General features: G+C 55.2%; 3 protein-coding genes across 3 annotated transcripts; all 3 read left to right on the top strand.

Annotated features, from left to right (window-relative positions):
* Positions 1-222: 222 nt before the first annotated feature.
* INS49_014800 (uncharacterized protein) lies at positions 223-12555 on the top strand (the record flags this gene model as incomplete). The annotated part of the gene is made up of 6 exons (XM_043175489.1): positions 223-556; positions 696-860; positions 943-2267; positions 2349-6076; positions 6352-8139; positions 8205-12555. The coding sequence occupies 6 exons, from the start codon at positions 223-225 to the stop codon at positions 12553-12555; spliced, it is 11691 nt and encodes a 3896-aa protein (XP_043020446.1).
* A 1153-nt stretch (positions 12556-13708) lies between these two features.
* On the top strand, positions 13709-14070 carry INS49_014799 (uncharacterized protein; the record flags this gene model as incomplete). The annotated part of the gene is made up of 2 exons (XM_043175488.1): positions 13709-13781; positions 13913-14070. 2 exons carry the CDS (start codon positions 13709-13711, stop codon positions 14068-14070), a joined length of 231 nt encoding a protein of 76 aa, XP_043020445.1.
* A 1467-nt stretch (positions 14071-15537) lies between these two features.
* On the top strand, positions 15538-18373 carry INS49_014798 (uncharacterized protein; the record flags this gene model as incomplete). The annotated part of the gene is made up of 3 exons (XM_043175487.1): positions 15538-15706; positions 15761-16786; positions 18369-18373. The coding sequence occupies 3 exons, from the start codon at positions 15538-15540 to the stop codon at positions 18371-18373; spliced, it is 1200 nt and encodes a 399-aa protein (XP_043020444.1).
* Positions 18374-22876: the final 4503 nt, after the last annotated feature.

Raw genomic sequence — 22876 nt, 5'->3', positions numbered from 1 at the left:
TGTTTCGAGATGGACATTCTTTGTAGCGGTTTAAATTCTGTTTACAGCCCTGGCCGTAGTAGAAGCCAATTCCATTAATTGAGTGAGCATGATCTAGCCGACTTCAACGTCCTCAAACAGTTGTCCTCACCGAACTGCAATTTTTTTCCCCTTTCGTGTCGATACCAGTCTCGCATAACATTTAGTCTTGTATTGTTCAGTAATTTCTCAGGCTTTCGGACCATGATGATCAACGAACCCGTCGCAATTGTTGGAACGGCCTGCCGATTTCCTGGGGAGGCGTCGTCTCCCTCGAAACTCTGGCAGCTCCTTAAACAACCGCGTGACGTGCTCGGCCAACTGACTGCGGATCGACTGAACCTACGCCGGTTCTACGAAGCCAATGGCGAGCACCACGGCAGCACTGATGTCAAGGACGGCGCATCCTACTTGTTGTCCGAAGACTACCGACTCTTTGATGCAGCCTTTTTCAACATCAATCCGGCCGAAGCGGACGGAATGGACCCACAACAGCGCATTACTCTTGAAACTGTCTACGAGGCGTTAGAGTCGGCTGGTGAGACTGGACCGTATACGCGGCTCCTTAACATCCGTACATGTGGGCGTTATGACCGGAGACTTTTCTGATATTCAGGCGCGGGACCCGGAAACGCTTCCCACGTACAACGCGACGGCAACTGCACGAAGTATTTTAGCCAACAGAGTTTCTTACGTTTTTGATCTCCACGGTCCTTCTGTCACTATCGACACGGCCTGTTCCAGCTCGCTTGTGGCATTACATCAGGCTGTCCAGGGACTTCGGTCTGGAGATGCTACAACAGCTGTTGTTGCTGGCGCAAATCTCATCCTGGATCCGGGCAGTAAGTATCCTTCTCCCACACAAACTCATTAATTATAACGTTATTTAAGTCCCAAACTGATCCTCGGCCAATTCTATAATAGTGTACATAGCCGAGTCCAGTCTTCACATGCTCTCTCCCGATTCACGCTCACGAATGTGGGACAAGTCGGCCAATGGCTACGCGCGTGGCGAGGGCTTTGCTGCTTTGGTCCTCAAGCCTTTGAGCGTTGCCATCAAGGATGGGGACCACATCCAGGCCGTGGTCCGCGGAACAGGGGTCAACTCGGATGGTCGCACTCGCGGTATCACGATGCCGAGTGCACAAGCACAGACAGCGTTGATTCAGCAGACCTACCGCAATGCGGGTCTTGACCCCTTGAGCGCCAGAGATCGCTGCCAGTACTTCGAGTGCCACGGTACTGGTACACTTGCGGGTGACCCCATCGAGGCTGAAGCCATCCGAGATGCCTTCTTCCCACTGGCGACTTCAACGGCAAACACTGCGGGCACCGGATCGGGTCGTCTTTTCGTTGGATCGATCAAGACAGTGGTTGGCCATCTGGAAGGCTGCGCCGGCTTGGCCGGTGTGCTGAAGGCGGTGCTCGCTATACAGAACCGCAGTATCCCGCCCAACCTCCTTTTCGACGAGCTCAACCCGAAGATTGCCCCGTTCTACGAGCACCTGGACGTCCCCACGGCGCTGGTTCCATGGCCTGAAACAGGGTCATCAAGCCCCCTTCGCGCCAGCGTTAACAGTTTTGGCTTTGGGGGCACAAACGCCCACATCATCCTCGAGAGCTATGAGTGTGGGCCAAAAGCTGGCGTTCCCGCTCCGATCAGCGCTCCGGACGACCTCTTTGTCGGCCCTCTGGTGTTCTCAGCTCACACCGATTCCTCCCTCCTCGGCACTATAAAGGCATTCTCCGAGCACATCAAATCCCACCCTAACATCAACTTGGAGGACATAGCCTGGGTGCTGCAGGCCAAGCGAACTTCTTTCTCGGTCAATAAGTTCTTCTCGGGAGCTACACGCCAGCGTCTTCTCGGATTCATGGACTCCTTTGTGTCAGATTGCGAGTCCAGCCCAGGCTCAGCGGTTGGCACTCGTGCCCAGCTGATCGACCCGACTGAGAAGCCCGGGATACTGGGTGTCTTCACAGGGCAGGGTGCGCAATGGGCCTCGATGGGCAGAGGCCTCATCGAGTCGTCTCACGCCTTCAGGGAATCTATTGAGAGATGCGAGCAGCACCTTGCTGAACTCCCCGTTGCTGAGGACGCACCCAGGTGGTCCCTCATGGAGGAGTTGGTTGCTGACGCAGCATCCTCCCACATTTCCGAGGCGCTTCTCTCCCAGCCTCTCTGCACGGCGTTGCAGATAGCTCTTGTGGACCTGATGAGACATTGCGGAATCCAGCTGGACGCGGTGGTACGTTGAAATCTTCCCTTCGAAAAAAATCCAGTTCGAGTTTTTAGACATGGCACTAACCACTTACTCGAATGCCCACAGGTTGGCCATTCTTCGGGAGAGATTGCTGCTGTCTATTATGCTGGCATCATCGACTCCAAGGCAGCCATGGAGATCGCATACTACCGTGGATACCACGCGAGATTAGCAAAAGGCAGGGAGGGCCAGAATGGCCGCATGATGGCTGTGGGCTTATCCTACGACGATGCAGAAGCCCTTTGCGACCGCCCCGAATTCGTCGGCCGCGTCTCTGTTGCAGCCAGTAATTCACCGATGAGTACCACACTCTCTGGGGACATGGCCGCCATCGAGGCAGCAAAGGAGCATCTCGACTCCGAGAAGACGTTTGCCAGAGTGCTCAAGACCGATACGGCCTATCATAGCCACCACATGTTGCCCTGCGCCGAGCCGTACCTGGAGTCCCTTCGAAAGTGCAACATAGAGATTCACCAGCCGCGCCCAGACTGTGTGTGGATCTCAAGTGTACGGGGAGATGCCGATCTGCTGGACGGTGATCTGTCTGAGCTCAAGGGCCAGTACTGGGTGGACAACATGTGCAAGCCCGTCCTCTTCTCTCACGCTGTGGAAGCCTCGATCTGGAATGGGGGGCCCTTCGATGTGGCCCTGGAATTTGGACCTCATCCGGCGCTGAAGGGTCCGGTGGAACAGACATTCAAGGCATCATTTGGGCACGCGCCCGCGTACGCCGGCCTCGTTCGCAGAGGTGACCCGGAGGTGGAAGCTTTCTCTGGCGCGATGGGCTATGTCTGGTCCCATCTGGGATCGGGGTCCGTTGATTTGGATGGATATCGCCGAGCGTTCCAACACTTGAGATCGCGGGAGCCTCAAATGTTACCGGACCTACCTAGTTACTGCTGGGATCACGGCAGGGTCCATTGGAGGGAGTCTCGCATCTCGCGCAACTACCGCCTCCGCAATGACCAAGGCCACGAATTGCTGGGGCGCCGGGTTCCGGATGATTCCGACGACAACATGCGATGGAGGAATGTCTTGCGCTTGGACGAAATCCCCTGGGTCAGAGGGCATGTGTTCCAAGGCCAAGTTCTTTTCCCCGGAGCCGGATATGTCGCCATGGCGCTGGAGGCCGCTCGAGCCATGGCCGCAAATGTCCACGGCCGCACTGTCCAGCTCTTTGAGTTACATGATGTAACTTTGAGTCGTGCCATTGTGATCCCAGAAGGCTCTCCCGGGGTGGAAACGGCGTTTACAGCCAAGAGAGTGGATGGCCAAGACCACCTGACGGCCGAATTCGCTTGCTACTTTTGCTCGGATGAAGCCACGGGTGATCTGGTCAAGGCGTGCGAGGGTCGATTCGTCACACATTTTGGCCCCCCGTCCTCTGACGTGCTTCCGCCCAGGCTCCAGCAGGCATCGGGCCTCGTCTCTGTTGACATGGACCGCTTCTACGCTGCCATGCATAACGTGGGTTTGGATTATACAGGACTCTTCAACACAATGGTTGGTGGTGATAGGTCCCTGGGGATTTCCTCCGTCAGGGCATCATGGCCTGCGTCCGAGACCAGCAAACACTATCTCATACACCCGGCCGTCCTCGACGTAGCTTTCCAGTCCATCTATGTCGCATTCTCCTCCCCTGGCAGTGGCGGCATCTGGGCGCCCTATCTTCCAGTCCGTATTCGCAGGCTTGCGGTGCGGCCCGATCTTGGAAAGGATCTTGTTCTCGGCGAAATGGAAGCCCAGGCATTCCTCGCCGTTGGCACTTCGACACTGCTAGAAGGTGACATCCATCTGTCCGCCCCCGGAAGCAGCTTCACTGGTCTTCAAGTTGAAGGGATTTCCATGCAGGCGGTTTCGGAGCCTGGGCCAGACAACGACAAGCTCATCTTCTCCGAAACAGCTTGGCGTCTAGACATCTCTTCCAGCTTGACGGCTCTGCAGCAACAGCAAGACACAAAGTCGGAGCAGGTTACCGACAACATTCCTCTTACGGAAGCGCTAGACAGAACCGCACTCTTTTACTGGAAGACTTTGGTCCAGCAAGTGTCGTCGGTCGAGGTTAAGGACTTCGCGTGGTACCACCAGCGCATGTTTGATGCTGTGCATGCCATGCTGGACTTGGTTAGAAGCTCCCGCCACCCCATTGCACATGCAGACTGGTTCAGTGACGACGAGGCGACCATCACGTCCGTGAACCAGCCCTACGGCGATCGCGTAGACCTGCAATTGATCCACGCCGTAGGGCAGAGTCTGGCCTCTGTTGTCCGGGGCCAGACACAGCAACTCGAGGTCATGGTCCAGAATGATATGCTGAACCGTTTCTACATGGAGGGCCTCGGCTTTTCAGTTGTAAACGATGCAATCGCCTCCACCCTCCAACAAATCACCTTCAAGCACCCTGGGATCAGCATTCTCGAGATCGGAGCCGGCACTGGTGGTACTACTCGCAGCATCCTCGATGCTATTGGTACCAGTTTTGCATCGTACACGTACACGGACATCTCCCCTGGTTTCTTCAAAAATGCGGACGAGAAATTCAAAGACCACCGGAGCAAGATTGACTTTCGGCTTCTTGACGTCGAAAAGGATGTCGTTCAACAGGGTTTCAAGGAGCATTCATTTGATGTTGTCATTGCAGCGAACGTCTTGCACGCTACTCGAGATCTCAAGCAGACCATGGGCAATGCCCGTTCTCTACTCAAACCAGGCGGCTATCTGGTCATGATGGAGATCACAGGCCTTGAGGTTCTGAGAGTCCAGTTCATCATGGGCGGCCTTCCTGGTTGGTGGTACGGCGTCGACGATGGGCGTGTCCTATCCCCGGCCATCTCGCTGCTTGAGTGGGACGACTTACTCCAAGACACGGGGTTTTCTGGGGTAGACCACTCTCTTTGCGACATGGCGGATGCCAAGAGGCATTCCTTCTCCCTCATTGTAAGCCAGGCAGTGGATGAGAAGGTGGACATGCTGCGCAATCCTCTTTCATCCATCGGCAGTCTTGTTTCTCTGCGCGACATCTTGATCATTGGCGGCAGCACGCTTCCCGTCACGAGATTGATCCGCGACATAAAAAAGCACCTCTCGTTATCCAGACGACGAGTCACCGTCGCCAGCTCCCTCGAGGAGGTAGCAGTGGCGGACCTGGCCCCCCTGACTTCTGTGATCTGCCTGCAAGAGCTCGACAAGCCCATCTTTTCTGAGGCAGTCACAGAAGCTCGACTCTCGTCATTGCAAGAAATCGTCGCTAGTGCCAGGCATCTTCTGTGGGTCAACCACGGTGGAAACGACGATGCGAGTCCCTACTCCCACATGAGCATCGGCGTGGGCCGTGCCTTGTTGAACGAAGTGCCTGACCTTGTCTCGCAATTCGTCGATATGGATGCCGTTCGGTCGCCCGCAGTGAGCTCTATAGTAATCGTCGAAATGTTCCTGAGGCTCATCATCGCGTCTGAGCTGGAAAATGACTGCCTTTGGACGCTTGAGCCCGAGGTCAAGTTCGACGGTGAGCATCGCTACATTCCCAGAATTGTGCTCAATGAGGGCATGAACAACACCTACATTGCGGGTCGACGAAAGATCCAGAAGGAAGTGTCTCTAGATGATTCCTGTGTCGAGCTAGCCACAGTCGAAGGATCCTCCCGGCCGGTCAAGAGAGTGGTGGACTATCCCAAGCAAGAGGCGCCGCTGGGCCACATCCGAGTCCGCGTGCAGTTGACATACCAGCTGGAGACTGCTGGGCATAAAACTGACCCTCTTTTCCTCGCGGTGGGCAGGGTCATTGGCACAGAAAGGTCCGTCTTGTTTATGTGCTCTATCAATGCGTCAATGGTGGACGTGCCGGAGGACAAGGCTGTGACTGTGGACCGCGCCGACGAGCCTTTTATCTCCGAACTCCTTCAACACAAGTGGCCGGCCACCTCCTTGCAACATGCATCAAGTCCAAGTTTTACGAGGCAGAGACATTTGCTTTTTACGAACATCAGCGGAGTGTCGTCCGGTGCCTTTCGGATCGCTCAAATTATATCTTCCTTGCGTCGGGAGACTGTTTCAATCCTCAGGATGGAAGGTGGATTCAAATCCACCCCATGGCGACGAAGCGAGCTATCCAGGCCCGCCTCCCAGCCCGCTTCGTTTTTGTGGACATCTCCGGTGCCGTGCCATCACATATCGAATCCTCATTGCCAGCGGGGTGCGAGGTGCGCCACATCGCGGCATCCGACTTCAACTTCGATATGCTGCAAGCCGTCTCCCTCGCCTTGATGGGCAGCGACCACACCAGCGATCTCGATCTCGATCTCAAAGTAGTATCAGACACTGACTCGCATCTTACGGACTGGAGCAAGAACAACTCAATACAAGTTGATGTGCAGCCCCTGAGCACAGCGGGCCTGCTGTCGGAATGCAAGACATATCTTCTGGCCGGCATGACAGGAGAGCTGGGCCTGTCCTTGAGCGGATGGCTGACTCGAAATGGCGCTCGCCACATTGCACTTGTCAGTCGCAACGCCATCGTGGACCAGAGATGGCTGGACGACATGTCTCGACAAGGCATCCACATACGGGTCCTCCGAGCCGACATGACAGACAGACACTCTGTGCGATCTGTTGTCGATGAGATTCGCAGTACGATGCCTCCCGTTGGCGGAGTCTGCAACGGTTGCATGGTCTTATCTGACCGTCTCTTCATGGACTTGGATCCGAAGTCACTGGCAACTGTTCTGGGACCCAAAGTGGAGGCCACCCTCAACCTGGACGAGGCATTCCAGGACACAGACAGCCCGCTGGACTTTTTCATTCTGCTATCGTCGCTGGCCAGTATAATTGGAAACGCTGGACAATCCAATTACCACGCTGCAAACCTCTTTATGTCCGGCCTCGCCTCTCAGAGAAGGCTGGTGAGAGGTCAAGCTGCGTCTGTGATGCACATTGGCCTTGTCTCGGATCTGGGCTATGTCACCAGACAGGCCCGCACCGTCGAAGAAAGACTGCGCAAGCTGTTTATGCCTCTCACCGAGGCGGATGTCCACCATGCCTTCGCTGAGGCCATTGTGGCTGGAAAGCCAGACTCGGGCCGCCAACACGAGCTCATCTTGGGGCTCCAGCCTTTTGTCGACTCTGGAGAGGCCACGGAGCGCCCGCCATGGGAGCACAACCCGCGGTTCGCACATTTTGTCAGTAAGGCTCCGGCCAAGGAGAAGAGGTCGATGGAAGCTGGTACCGACCTAGACGTCACCAACATCAAGCAAGCGCTGAGAGAACGAGATGCCCAGTCTCTGTCAGGTTCAGAAGGGCTGGCCATCCTAGAGCTAGTCCGAAAGGCCTTCTCGAGGAAACTCGAGAACATGATGCAGATGCGACCCGATAGCGTAAACGTCAACATCCCACTCATCGACCTGGGCTGCGACTCGTTGCTGGCTATTGAGATCCGGGGCTGGTTCTTGAAAGAGGTGGGACTGGACGTCCCTGTTCTGAAGGTCCTTTCCGGAGATACTGCGGCGCAACTGTGTGACGAAGCGACCAAGAAGTTTCTCGCTTCGAGGCTCCAGCTTCAAGACGCCGGGTCTCTCACGCAGCTCACAAGCAGCGAACCATCCTTGATTGTCTATGGCACGTCGTCGTCGTCGTCGTCGTCGAGTGGAGATGAGGAAAGCTCGTTGAGCGTAGATGGCAGTCTGGAGACACCTGTCACAGGGCTGGAGGCAAAAGTAGACCCCTTCTTTTCTGAGCTTCCCTTGGGCACTGACGGCATCGACAAGGAGCCTCATCCCATTGACGAAGTCTTGGAATCACCGGGTCACGTACCAGAATCCCATGTCAAACGCACTGCGCAAGCTTCCTATTCCCAGTCTAGATTGTAAGTATTATCTGAATCTAATTCTTCAGATATTCATAGTCAGCCGCTAATCATGGTTGGTATAGGTGGTTCCTGACTAAGTACCTGGACGATCCCACAACGTACAACGTAACCGTCTCCTACACTACTACGGGCCACTTGAGCATTCCGCGCATCAAACGTGCCCTGGCGGCTACCGTTGCACGCCACGAATCACTCCAGACGTGTTTCTTCGAGCAGTCTGTCACCGGTGTTAGCATGCTCATGCAGCAAGTCTTGGCCATGCCTTCGTACGGATTCACGCATCTAGACTCTAGCGATGATTACCAGGCTACCGTCCAGGCCGAGTACGAGCGGTTTAAAAAGCATGTCTGGGACCTTGAACATGGCCCAGTCTTTGGCGTTTCTATCGTATCCGGATTGCACCATTCGACCGTCATTTTCGGATACCACCATATCATTATGGATGGTGTCAGCTGGCACATTTTCCTCCGAGATCTTGACACGGCCTACCAGATGCGACCTCTGGGTGGTAACTCGGGATCCGGCCCCGCCGGATATATCGAGTTCACTCAGCGGCAAATACACGACGCCGAGCTAGGGCGGTTCGACAGTGAGCTTCGATTTTGGAATGACCAGCACACTCCGCTGCCCAGCGTGATGCCGCTGCTGCCGATTGCACAGACTACAGGCAGGAAAAATGTCCGAGAGTCTCTCCAGACGTACGAAAGCTTTGTCTCGTGTCGAGAGCTCAGTGAGGAACTTGTGTCATCTATCAAGCTGACGAGCAGACGACTCCGGGCCACACCTTTCCATATTCACCTCGCAGTGATTCAAATGGTCTTTTCACGTCTCCTGAACCTCGAAGATATCTGCATCGGAGTTGCCGACGCCAACCGCACTGACGAACAATATGCCGATACCGTAGGGTTCTTCCTCAACTTGCTGCCAGTGCGTTTCAGCGTCCAACAGGAGGACAGCCTGCAAACCTTGGTCCAGAACACATGCCGCAAGATGTTTGCGGCCATTTCCAACTCCAAAGTCCCGTTTGATCTGATCCTGGACGCCCTCAGGGTTCCGCGCTTCACTGACCACAGCCCTCTCTTCCAAGTCGCTGTGAACTATCGGATGGGTGCCCTGCTGCAGAGACCGCTTGGCGAGGCCATGCTGGAGCTTGCTTCAGCAGACGACGCCAAGAACCCATATGACATCAGCTTTGGTATTACGGAGACGGCCAAAGGTACATGCATGCTTGAACTGACGACGCAGGCAAAACTGTACACCAAGGAAGCCTCTGATCAGCTGCTGGATGTCTACGTGGGACTCGTCAGGACTGTGTCGGGCATGGACGAGTCCACCCCTGTCAAGGATATCCCAATTACAGACACGCACATGGCTCAGCAGGCCATTGCCCTGGGAAAAGGTCCCAGGTTACAGTACCCCGACTGGCCATCGACACTGCCGGAGAGATTCGCGAGGATCGCACAGTCGCACCCCGACGATACTGCCATTCTCTGTGGTGGAGAAAGCTTGACCTACTCTGAGTTGGCGGCTAGAGTCCACAATATTGCTCGATTCCTGCGTAGGAATGTCTGTGGCAGTCGCGTGGCGGCCTTGTGCGAGCCTTCTTGCGACGCTGTCGCGTCCATGCTGGCCATCATGACAGCCGGCCATACGTACATCCCACTGGATACACGGATGCCGCATGGCCGCCACCTTTCAATGATCCAGACTTGCAAGCCTGCCATGGTTCTGTGTCACCGCAGGACACGGTCCGCTTCCTTCGAGCTCAAGCACGAGTACGCGAGCATGGAAGTCGTCGACGTCGATACCATAGAGGAAGAAGAGGCAGCCCATTGCAAGGACTCTATTCCCTGCTTTGCATCCCCAGGAGCTCCAGGCGTGATCCTCTTCACGAGTGGCACCACGGGCGTGCCCAAAGCAATAGTTCTGTCGCATGCCAACTTGGTGAACCACCTATCCCTGAAAACAGCGCAGCTGGCCATAGACAAAGAAGTTGTACTCCAACAGAGCTCTCTCGGATTCGATATGTCCATAATCCAGACGTTTTGTGCACTGGCAAACGGCGGAAGCCTTGTCGTGGCGGAGAAAGACAATCGAGGCGACCCTGTGGAGCTTGCCAGCCTCATATTCAGGACTCGGGTCACCTTCACCATCGCCACGCCATCAGAATATCTCATGATGCTCAGATATGGATTCGATTCTCTGAAGCTGGCGCATGCCTGGCGCCAGGCCTGTATGGGCGGAGAAAGCGTCACCGATAACCTCATCCGCGCTTTCCAGAGCCTACAGCGGCCCGACATGAGGCTGACCAATTGTTACGGTCCCACCGAGATTACAGCAGCAGCAACATTTGAGACATTGCCTCTGGATGGAGTGTACGAGCCCAACGTTGTGGGAAGAGCTCTGCCAAATTACTCCATCTACATCCTGGATGAGTGCAACCAGGCTTTGTTACCCGTCGGCGTCGCTGGAGAAGTATGTATTGGTGGTGCTGGTGTTGCAGAAGGATACCTGGATTTGGGACTGGGTCTTTCTGAACAGACCAGGACGGGCAAGTTTCTCCACGATCCATATGCCAGCACTGAGGATCTTGAGAAAGGCTGGTCAAAGATGTACCGAACTGGTGATAGAGGCCGTCTGATGGCTGATGGAAGACTGGTGTTTCTGGGCCGCATCGACGGCGACAGTCAGGTCAAGCTACGAGGACTTCGCATTGAACTAGACGACGTTGCCGGGACTATCATCAAGTCTGGACCTGGCATGATCGCCGACGCTGTGGTCACTGTCCGCGGCCAGGACCAAGACACAGACACGGACGCACGCTTCCTGGTTGCCCATGTTGTGTTGGGTGAAGGCTTAACCGCCGACAGCAGTTTCATGCAGCAGCTGCTGTCAGACCTTCCCTTGCCACAGTACATGATCCCTTCCATGATCGTCCCCTTGGATCGTTTGCCCATGAACTCTAACGGCAAAGTGGATAGAAAGGCACTAGCAGCCATGCCATTACCCCTGGAGAAAAACACCACGACTGACACAATACCCCTACCAACGAAACGCCTCACACTCGCCGAGGGAGAGCTCCGGTTGCTGTGGGAAAAGGTCCTCCCGGATTCTCCATCCGCCTCCCCTTTGGAGGCCGAGTCGGACTTCTTCATGCGTGGTGGCAACTCTATGCTTCTCATGCGACTGCAAGGAGTTATCAAGGAGACTATGGAGGTGTCTATTCCCATCCGAGACCTCTACCATGCCAGTACTCTTGGGAAGATGGCCGATTATGTCAGTTCCACCAGGACAAAGCAGCGAACCACCCATTCAGCCGAAAGCATTGACTGGGCAGCCGAAACAGCCCTTTCTCAGTCATTTCTCTCCGCAAAATTGCCGAAGAGGCACCGACCGAGGCAAACGCAAGGCAACAACCTGCAGCTCGAGATCCTCTTGACTGGATCTTGGGGGTTCTTGGGCAATGTGATCGTGGCCAGTCTTGCCGGAGACCCCCGTGTGCGAAAGGTCCACTGCGTTGCCGTTCCTGTGGACAAGAAGTCCTCGCACGCAGTTGGAGACAAGATCATAGTATACACAGGGAGCCTAACAGCGCCAAATCTCGGCCTGAGCCGTGAAGAGTGCAGCCGGCTGCAGTCCAGCGTCGACCTGATCATCCACGCCGGCGCTCATGGGCACTGCCTCAACAACTACTCGTCCCTCCGCACGCCCAACGTGCACTCGACACGGTTCCTAGCCTCCCTGGCCCTCCCCCGCGCCGTGCCCATGCACTACATCTCCTCCAACCGCGTCACCCTGCTCCCCCCACCCTCGGCCTCAGCCCCGGGCGCGGCATTCCCGCCGTCGTCCGTCTCGGCCTACTTCCCACCCGCAGACGGCTCCGAGGGCTTCACCGCCTCCAAGTGGGCCAGCGAGCGCTTCCTCGAGAACCTGGCGCTCCGCCACGCAAGCCTCGACGTGTGCATCCACCGCCCCTGCGCCGTGACGGGCGGCGAGGCCCCCAGCGAGGACGCCCTGAACGCGCTGCTCAAATACTCGCGCATCGCGCGTGCCGTGCCGCGCTTCGACAACTTCGAGGGGTACCTCGACTTCCGCGACGTGCGCGACGTGGCGGCCGCCATCGTCAGCAGCGCGCTGGGCCGGCTGCTGGAGGATGAGCCCGAGGCGGACGGCGCCGCGCCGCCTCGTTTTGTGCACTACTCGAGCGGCCAAAAGATCCCGTTCACGCACTTTGCCCGGCACATGGCAAGCCGCCATGGGACCGAGTTTGACGAGCTGTCTGTCGCCGAGTGGGTGGATCGCGCCCTGGAGAACGGCATTGATCCGTTGATTACTGGCTACTTGGAGGCCATGACAGAGAGAAAGGAGATTATAAGGTTTCCATACATGGGCGAGGCTGGGGTTGATGCATGATTCTGATGAAGAAGTGCGTATGTGAAAGGGAAGGAAGAAGAAAAAGCCAACACTGGCTCATTTTTTCCAGTATAGCGAGACAGAACGATTCTTAAACACCAGACATTTATAGATTTCAATACATAGATACTAAAGCGAGCGGTGACGTTGTGCTTTGAGGAGTCTTCTACTTCTATGGTTGAAGTGATGCAACAGGGTGTAGAGCAAGTGAAAATTGCGAGCGCCAGTGATCTATGTAAGACGCAAAACAGGGCAACATAATGTCAACATTAATGCAGAAAATGACTGCATTGCGTGACCTTGTCAGAAACCCACCCTCCCCCTGGTAGGTATGGGTGTACCCTCCGGTTTTAAGGGTGCGAATCTCCAATCTCATATAAATAATGTAACATCAGGACTACTTTACTGTATACATTGTCAATAGATCAAGTGCCAGCCGCCTTATACAAGCGGCCACTAAGCTCCCACGCGCCCATCTGGGCATCTATATCCATTGCCTAGCTAGCCCTCTGAATGGCTTCTTTATTGATTTTTTGTTAACAATCCAACACCGACGTAGCTTCAATGAACGTATTGGGGCCCTCTGCTTCTGACTCTGACCCCCTCTTGTGACATTACGAGCTTGCGATGCCGACGTTGTCGAGATGAGCTCCATCGCTACAAACTTGGACGAGCTCTGCGCCTTGCTGAAGTGATCTGTTAATGTCAAAACAAAGACGAGAAGAACTGAATCAATGTTGGGAATCGATCAGCAGCCGCCTCACCGCTAATTCCACCCCTCGAGAGGTGAATATGGACGAGATTTCAGCCGCATAGAGACGGAACGCTTTTTCACACTTTTGCCGCGAGTGTTCTCTTGATGAATCTCGAATAGAGGAGCCGGGGTCTTTGGTAGTTCCGGTCCTTGATGTCATCTGGCTGAAATATTCTTGTGCCTTTTTAACATTGTATAAGCTGTCTAAATGCTCCCTCTATCCTCATCGAATGGAGTACACGGGGAGCTCGACAGGTGAGCGGGCGTCCGTGGCCATGTGCATCCCTGGTAACTCAGAAGGAGTACGTTTCATGGCGGTATCTTGTAGTTCGGAAGGATACCAACCGCCATACTGGCTCATGTTATCGCTTTGAGCGGATGTCTGCGCAGCGCCCGACCATGGCTGATCAGGAGGTGGTGACTGATCAGGTGTGGGAGTTGGCTGGCGGCGGGACTTATCTCTTCTCAGGAGGTACACCACCGCCACGACGCTACCGCAGATCAAAGCCAGCCCTCCAATGACACCACCAATGATCGCGCCGAGATTATTGTTATTATTATTATTGTTGTTTGAACTTTGGTTTTCGGTTGAGCTTGGAGCAGTGGATGACGATGATGCAGCATTACTCGTGGGAGTGACTGTCGGCGACGACGGCGTGGAACTTGCTGTAGCCGATACAGAAGACGATGTAGAGATTGTCTCTGCAGTCACAGAAGAAGAGGAGGATGTGCTTGTCGTGGATGATATCGGTGTGGCGTAGAACTGATCTCTGTTCGCATCGGGGCCACAGTGGAAGTAGGTATAATTCTCGTCTTCGTCAGCGAAGGAGAGCGAGATCATCTGGCAGTATCGTGAGGACGGGTCACTTTGTGTGCTACGAGAACGAGATGTTAGAATTACTCTCTTGAGAACAGACCATGTCCCTCAATATGGAACCTCAAAAAGGCTCGGGGGTATACGTGCCATGTCCAAGTAGTGATGGATGATTTGCCGCTCAACACACCACAGCCACTTGTGCAGCTGCTCTGGTCAAAGCAATATCCTCCCAATCCACAATCTGTTGCGACAAAGACTGTTGTCGGACAGAATCCCCATAGACCATTGACCGTATCCACGCGACAATCGTAACCAGCTGGTGCCCCCCAGCTCTTGGAGACATCTCCGTCCTCGTATCCACAGGTAGATACGCCATTCATCAACTCGTAGGCTCTGACTGGGGCTCGAGCGTGGTGGAGATTGGGTGCGGGAGTAATGGTCGGGGGTTCAAGAATAGCGAGAGCGTGCACAAAGCATCGCAAAAATCCCAATAATGCAACACTTGAAAGTCCGGGCATCTCCGATTAGAGTTTCGGCCTCGCAAGGACCAGATTCACGTTTTGATGGCCGTCTAAAGGAGAGAACCGGTGAGCAGAAGTAGGAGAAGCTGAAATATACCTAGTTGTGGAGGACCAGGGAGAAATTTCACGGGACGGCAAGGCTCCCAGACCGGGATCACATGTATCTATTTTAAAGACAACCAACGACCTTCCAGCCGAATACCACCTAGAACCAACATGCAGCAGACAGTGCGGATAAAACAACTGTTACGAGCGAATTAAGGGGGCCATCTCCAGAAATGCCTGGGCAACCCGAACGCCTTACTACTTGCCGCCATCATTTTCGGAATGTGCACGCGTAGAAATCCTCCAAGTCAATAGAATGACAATCTGTAACTTCTCTTGGTGAAGACCAGAATCAAACCTACTTGAGTAGTACGTATGCACCTGGCAGGGAGGTAGGACGGTATGCTTCGTTTGGTTACTTTATATAACTGCATGTGGACACAGATCTCTTCCTCTCGCGCAAAAATACGCGTATCGTGATGGACAACACAATTGCCTAAGTAATGCTCGCTTGTGCGTGAAGTGGAAAGGCATGACGCGAAGTCAAGCCGTCAACAAGATAAGAATGCAACGATCTGCGTAAAAGCGCCTGACCCCTACATTCCTTTGGTCGTTTAGCCGCTGTGGGTCAAATTATCGTACCAACGGGCGGGTCTGGTTGCTGCAGATTCTGCTGAGAGTGAACCAACAGGTCCTTGGTTGAACCAACCTCCGTACGCGCCAAGAGTTCGCCTAGGCACGTGTGAAACTTTAAGAACAGAACCAACTTGTCCCCGAGGATTCAGGGTTCCAACAATGAGATTCACTCTCACAAAGAAAACACATGCTCATCTACAGGTGTGGCGATGGCTTCACATCGTCGGCTGCTCCAGCCTCTTGGCCGCTGGCCCCTTGTAGCAACGACCTTCCTGGTCGGTCTCTTTCTGTATTTACAGAGTCACAGACTGGCTCAGACTGCGCGAGTACCACTTGAGAAGATATCCCCCTCGGTAGCTGATACCGTGAGGCCCGGTGGTAAGTTTTGCATCCGAACTTGAACTCATGAACACTTGTCTAATTCTTCTATAGCCAAGGGCATACTGTCTGAGACCACTATTGCTGCATACATGCGGGCGATTGTGGATTCTAACAGCGAGCACCTGCCCAAAGTCGACTGCCATAACCCGGACTTGTCTCGTTACAAGGACCTGAAGCCCTCCTTCTTTACCTCCCGATCTCAGACCCCTTACTTTTTTGTTTTGAACCTCCGGGAGAGCCTGCATATCCTGCCCACCCTCCTCAGCAGCGTGGTAGCAGCAATCAACTTCTTGGGCCCCGAACATTGTGCCTTATCCATCGTAGAAGGCAACTCCCCAGATGGCACCGCCGACGTCCTGGCCGCCCTCGAGGCCCACCTGAAATCCCTCAAGGTCCGGACCCATTTCGTGCTCTCGGTCGACGACATCGACCCCAGCACCGACGCCCGCTTCGCCAGACTCGCCACGTTGCGCAACATGGCCTTGCGACCCCTTGTCGACGAACCAGAGCGCTACCGTGACGCTACGGTCCTTTTCATCAACGACGTCGCCGCCTGCCCGGACGACCTGCTCGAGCTCGTCTACCAGCGCAAAGTCTTGTCCGCCGACATGACCTGTGCTATGGACTGGATCTTCGGGGCCGGCGATGAGACCTTGTTTTACGACTCGTATATTGCGCGCGGCATCAACGGCGATTTGTTTTTTGAGATCCCACCCGGCACCGGCAGTTTCGCCAAGGCCACGAACCTGTTCTGGAACGATCCTCAATCCAAGGCGCGCTTCGAGGCCAAACGGCCGCTACAGGTGTTTGCTTGCTGGAACGGCGCGGTCGCCTTTCCTGCTTGGCCGATTGCAACCCGGGAGGTGGAGTTTCGGGCGGCGCGGGCAGAATTGGGCGAGTGCCATAATGGGGAGCCGGAGATCTTTTGCAAGGACTTGTGGGCGCATGGCTATGGGAGGATTGCCGTGGTGCCGTATATCAACCTGGAGTATTCAACGGAGAAGGGTCAGCGGATCAAAGATGAGAGGGGATATACCTCCGTCACGGCGGCGTTGAAGCCTCACTCGGCAGAGGATAGTATTGATTGGCAAGGACCGCCGGAGAAAGTAAAGTGTATGCCGACATTTGACAACCAATTTTGGCTTCCATGGAACCATACTTTAGGAGAAACAGACACAAGATAGATAGAAATACAGTGAAAAGGCACAAGAGGCGTTTCTTATGCCCCGTAGCTCGTAGTCTCAAAGACATATCGCGACAACTTGATATCATGGACGCTTTCATATGGCGTGGCATTGCGATGTTGAGCGTTCAAGGCAATGGTGTGGCTCCAGCATAACCATACCCACCGCCGTTGCCGTCGGCCTTCTTGCACTTCAATGCATTACTGTCCGCCACAGACATACGACACGACTACCCAACCTCCCTGAAAGACACAGAGAGACATCTAGAGACGCACCAGAGACACCCACCGGCGCCCGTCAGAGCAATCACAGTACTGTTTAACTTTGTGATATTTGTGCTTGTCCATAGTCTTGAGTGGAGATGGCCAAAGTGTTTCTACGAGTGTTGTATTAATGTTGGGTGCGTGCATATCGAAGCCCACCATACTTGAGCAGTCCCAACAAAGGCTGAGTGGCAGTCCCTAGAACCTCCTTCCTTCCCACTGCCCTCTATGAGCTCTTCGATACTGCAGATCTGCCATGCACTCGCGTTCAGTCACCAGCCAACACTCAGTCGCTCCTTTACCATCTCCCTCTCTAAACCTCTATGGAGGTACTGGTACTGAATTTGAGCATGAACGCTATGGTCCCGAGCCTCCAGGACACACACCTCCTCGTCATGCCATGGCAGGACCACCCCGCCTTCGCGATGTTGACTCACTGTCGCCGTGTGCGTCGGAGTCACATGCCACACTCGAAGATGCAGAGGACCAGGTAAGCTCGATACAGTATAACTCAAGAACAGGTGCCATAAAATGGTTAACAGTATCTGACACTGTTGAAACTTGACAAACAGAAAGAAGCTATTTTCACGGTAGCGCAGCGGCCAGTAAACATCAATCTCTTTTGGGACGCCCGGTGTGCCCAAGAAAGCCACGGGCCCGGTCCTGCCTGCCATTACCCAGCACCGACCTTGATTGCCAGCCTAGGCAGCGCTATCAAGAAGCGCAGGGCGGCCACGCAACCCAACACGTCCAGAACGTTGCCACTGGCCTCGCAAAGCTGCAAGTCATGTTCCTTGCTTGCACGATGCAGATCCATCAGACCGAGCCCGAGGTGACTGTGCGGCCTCACGTCAGTAAGGGTACATCTTTGGACGTCCAGAGTAAGAATGCGCCTAAGATATGTCTTGGGTTTCGCACAGAGGCAGAGGTCGAACTACACGATCATAGCATCTATATACGACAGGGCATTCAGGATACCCCTGTGTTATACAAACATCCATCCTTGGCCCAAGGCTGAGGTTTTGTGTTGCCAGGAGCGATCTGTGTTGTTTGGGGGCAAATCAAAGTTCGTGTTGGGAGATGGTTCCGGGCGGCGACATAGCGAGATCTAGAGGTTGAGAGAGGATCGTGAACCTGACAAGCTCGAACAGCTTGAACACATGGAGCTAGCTGTTACCTGTCACTCTCGGACTATCCCGCTGATCCTGTCAGTTTGAGGTGGCCGTCTCCATAGAGTATGGTGGATCCACGCCGGCTGTCTCAGTCCGCGCGCCCTGCTAGGTCATGTGCGAGATGGGTTTTGTCGTTTGCGGCCAAAAACCTCGAGCGCTGCCCGTGAGCATTGTTCGTTGGTGTCATTGATATTTTGGAAGCCAGTCTGTGGCCGGAGCTATCAGCTGTGACCATGAGCTCGAAGCTTGCAAGCTATGGGCTTGTCTGCCCAAGTCCAGGAGCACGAGGTGTCAAGCTTGTTGAGGCCTTTGCTGAAAGCCCTTATTCCCAACAGGACCCAACACGTTCGTGTTTTGACTACGCACCTAGGTAGCCAGTTGCGTCCAATTCGGTGTGAGTGATGCTCCGGAAACGGCTAGGCGGCTTGAGGCCAGCAGCAGTTGTCTCCAGCGCCGACCCGGCCGGCCTGTTTGAGACTTGGCGCGGCGGATCATCCGTCTGCGCGGTAGGCGGAAGCAGCCCCGACAGGCTCTGAGGTGGCCCCCACGGCCTGTGAGAGAGCGGACGTGCGAGGCAGGATTGCTATGTTCGCGTGGCTCAAGGATAGCTGCCGCCAGGGGAAAGGTGGACAAAGCAAGCGGGAAGGCCAGCCATAGGACAGGCGACCAAAGTTCTGACCGGCGCGAATGTTCCTGTATCGAACGTCACTGAGGCAGAGAGTAGGCTAGTAAGAGATTCCTGAGACGGCCGGCCTGACCAAGCTAGTGCGCTCCCCGCCGAAGAAATCTAGCCTCGGCGCCGTCGCTGCCATCAAGGTACGGTGGTCTTTAGCACAGCGGTATTCCCCGGCGATGCCGAAGAGGGGAGGATAGAATGCAGCGCCCCAGGTACAAAGAGTCCAATGCGACAGCACAGTACCGTGGACAACGTGCCTGCACTCGGCTACTTGCTGCTGGCTGCACGTTGATGACCACCTCATTCTAGGACGCAGCTGTGACCCCATGTCAACATGCGATGGTATTCCCAAATGGGATGAACCCTTGACACACAGGACCAGCCTGATGATGAAAACATGAGGGCCAAACACAACACACGAGCATGGGTGTGAAAGATCTAGCCCCCCGTCGTCGATCTGGGTGGCCTGACGACGCTGTCATCGCGTGAGGAGTTGTGGAGCAGGGAGGGAGACCAATAGCCTATTCCCCAGACAGACAGACCCCCCCGGATTCCAACCCGCAGGTGTCAGAAAAGAAATCCGGGGTAAGGAAGGATGTCAAGATACTTAGCAGCGATCGCTCTTGGACAGACCCCCAGCAGCGCTCCCGCGCCGCGCAGATGATCAGATGTGGCATGTCAAAACAATATGGGAAAATTCTGTAACCCAGCATCATACAATGCCTGTAGTAGCCGCGACACGCTCGGTCAAGTTCCGAAGGGGGAAAGTTTTTTGGTGTGGCTGCAACCCACCCACTCGAGGTCGACTCTCGTGCCTGGGCACCTTCCCCCTGGGGCCAATGAAGGGCGCCGTCGGGCGACCCCGGAAAATGGGAAAGTCCAACGGAGCAAAGGAGATAGGCCCTCCTCCCCTCCCGCCCCCGATTCCTGGGGTTTACGGGTGACCTTTTTGCGGAGATGTGGAGCAGACTCGTTTGGGGGAGGGGTTTTTGGTGGCCGGAGGGGGAGATGGGCTCACCTGGACAGGCTGGGGGAAGGCGGGCGAGCGGGCTCGAACCTGTCCAGGATTCGAAAGCTTGTCCGATGTGATGGTTGGAGGGCACGAATATATCTCGGATCCGGAAGACGCCTCATCCATACAGCAACACCATGGATAACACGGACAGCGTAAAGGAAAAAAGGAGCGGACAACCTTGCGGCTCATTCCCTCGCGTCTCGCTCGCTGCTTGCGTAATCGTGATGCGACTTGATCTGGGCGGAAAGTGGAGCTGCTGGGCGTTTAGGAGGTAGATGTAAAGGGCCGAAGGACGCGAGAGAGAGGCCAGATTGAGCTTCTTGCTTGCTGAGCCACCTGGTCGGCACGCGAGGAGCAGCATTGCATTGTCACTATCTTGGTGCATTTGTATCGTGACCTCCTGCCTGGCCCGGCCGTGCCAGGGCAGGAGGAACAGAAATTCGAAGATTGAATCCCCAAGAGTTTTTGTTTCTGGAAGCGCCTTGTCCCAAGTGGCTGGGACCTGGGCACGCCTCTTGGCAAACCCACCAGCTCCCAAGAGGCTCGAAATGTGGTCACACCAGAGACACCAACTGGTGAGCGCGTGACAGGCCCGAGGCGCTGGTCACTGCAGTGAGCGTGAAATGGCAATTGTCGGCGGTGCACACGAAGGGGGGGGGGGGACGGGCAGGATGGAGATGTCAGCGGTGAGGATCTCACAGCATCTACATGGGGGCTCTCCTGTTGCTAGGGGAATTTTCTTGTACAGTATTGCCCACAAGGTATGCAACAGAGCGGGCGCACGATGGGTCTGCTCGGTAGTGCCGGTCCCCATTTCCTGAATAGACAACACGTCTAACCTGGCGTGCGGTCAACCCTGTTTCAAGCCTAGCGTGCGAAATGCGCCGTCGACGATCGTGCGAAAAGGTAGATCCAGGAGAACAAGTCGTCGTGTCCGTCCTGGATAAGCATTGTTACGATTGGTACTGTAGCCGTGGCCTATCAATCAACCCAGGACAGAGCGTCGAGCGGTCGTCAAGAACCCGACAGTTGCCGACTTGCATGGACCAGACAGCCGTTTCGGGATTGGGGTGCATCCTCGCCGTTCAGGAATGCGACGAGATGCGACGTTGTGGTTTTGGAGGCGGAAGCTTCTTATTGGAACTTTTTCGTGGATTTCAGATCGACCCTTGACTTCATTTTGACGGCGATCCTTGGGCGCCCCTTCGGCCCCGCGTCTTGGGACCCCGTCAAGAGCGATTACAAGTAGGCAAACCTGCCATGTACCTGTACTGCACATACACGCATTGTTCACGCTCCCTCTAGCTGTGAAGTTTGATGGGCCTCTGCGCTGCATTGTCGCTGCTGTGTCGTCAGTGATGAAGTCAAGCGCAACGTCACCTGCCGACTCGAGACCCGCGCGCCTTATTGCTCGCTGACAAGCCGGGATTGTCGGTCAGTCATGTCGAAGCTACAGTGTGGTAGCAGCAGACTCGTCCTCGGCCGTGGTGTGTCGTCGAGCGAGGCGAGGGAAGCGATGCATGCTGGAGTCTTACCTCAGAGAGCCGCACAGCGCACAGCCCTCAGACACAATCACAAGCCAGACGCCATGCACTTGTTTTTCGAGTCAAAGCCCAATCAACCCGTTCTGTCAAGCCTCAGGACGCCCCAGCCCCGGCCAGCTGACTTCGACACCTGGACCTTGACTAGATGACTAGGCGCTAGGGTCGACTCGAGTCAAGGCCCCTACCCAGATGCTTTGAGACTAGGGCAGGAGAGCATCATCATCAATGGGGTCCAATTTCTCAGGGCGCAAGACAGCTGACGAGTCGAATACATCGTGGGAAATCCTTAGCCCATCCCAATTCTTGGAAGAACCATTGGCCGGCCTAGAGTTTAGCATGTCAAGGACGGACGCACGCGGGTGGAGCAGGAGCAGCACGAGTTTGCTCTGAAGCCTGTGAAGACAGATACATACATACTGTGCATGCCACAGTAGATTTCCTGGGAGTAGACACCGGCAGAAGACCAACGAAGCGGCAACAAAAGCCTGTTCGGTGAGCAATTTTGTGGGCGTTTTTTGGAATACTGGCCTCAAACAGGTGGGCTCGCGCCTCCCCACAACCCCATTGTCTTGGCCACGACGAGGGCCCCCACCCGCAGGCTTGCAGGCTGGTCGTGGCCGTATGTGTGTGGGCTCCGTCGCCCGTGGGGAAGAGGAGATGGGTCCGTCCAGAAGCCCGCTTCCCGCAGCCCACCGGCTTCGTAATAGCAACCAGATTCCGTGGAATGTGATCAGGGCGCCGTGCCCGGAATCGAATAAGAACCCTGAGGGAGAGTCGCGGTAGATCCACGCGGCAAGATCCAACTCGCAACCTTCTCTCTCTCTCTCTCTCTCTGCCCTTGCCGCACAGCATGACAGCCCAGTCGGTCGACCTGCATTGAGAGGGATGGATGGGCGAAAGGGTCAAGTGAGCGAGCGCATGGCACCAAGAGGACCAAAAAAGACAAAAAAATATTCGGGCACTCTCCGCTGGACGAGCGGACAGGCGGAGCTGCAACAGTTTACTGTGCAATGCTGTACGTAGCGTAGATTGGTACGTACACTACCGGGCAGCTTAGACGTGCAGGGGTGGACCAATGTACCGATACTTTGGCGACGGGCCAAGTCCAACGAGAGTTACGAGAAGAACGATCCCGGGTTTGGGCTCGAAATTATAATAACAAGGGCGACTCCTCCCGCGCATCGTGCGCGACCAATCTCTTCCTCGTTCTCGATTGCTTCACATCCTGCCTTTGGTTGTCCGTGGCCCGCCCCGCCTTCCCACCAATGCTTATACCGTCGTCATCGGCTCCGAGGCTGAACAAAGACGCTTCA

This window comes from Diaporthe citri (assembly GCF_014595645.1).
Source record: "Diaporthe citri strain NFHF-8-4 chromosome Unknown scaffold_8, whole genome shotgun sequence".
Lineage (NCBI taxonomy): Eukaryota > Fungi > Ascomycota > Sordariomycetes > Diaporthales > Diaporthaceae > Diaporthe > Diaporthe citri.
The sequence above is the reverse complement of the archived record's forward strand: the minus strand, read 5'-3'. Positions and strand labels throughout refer to the sequence as shown.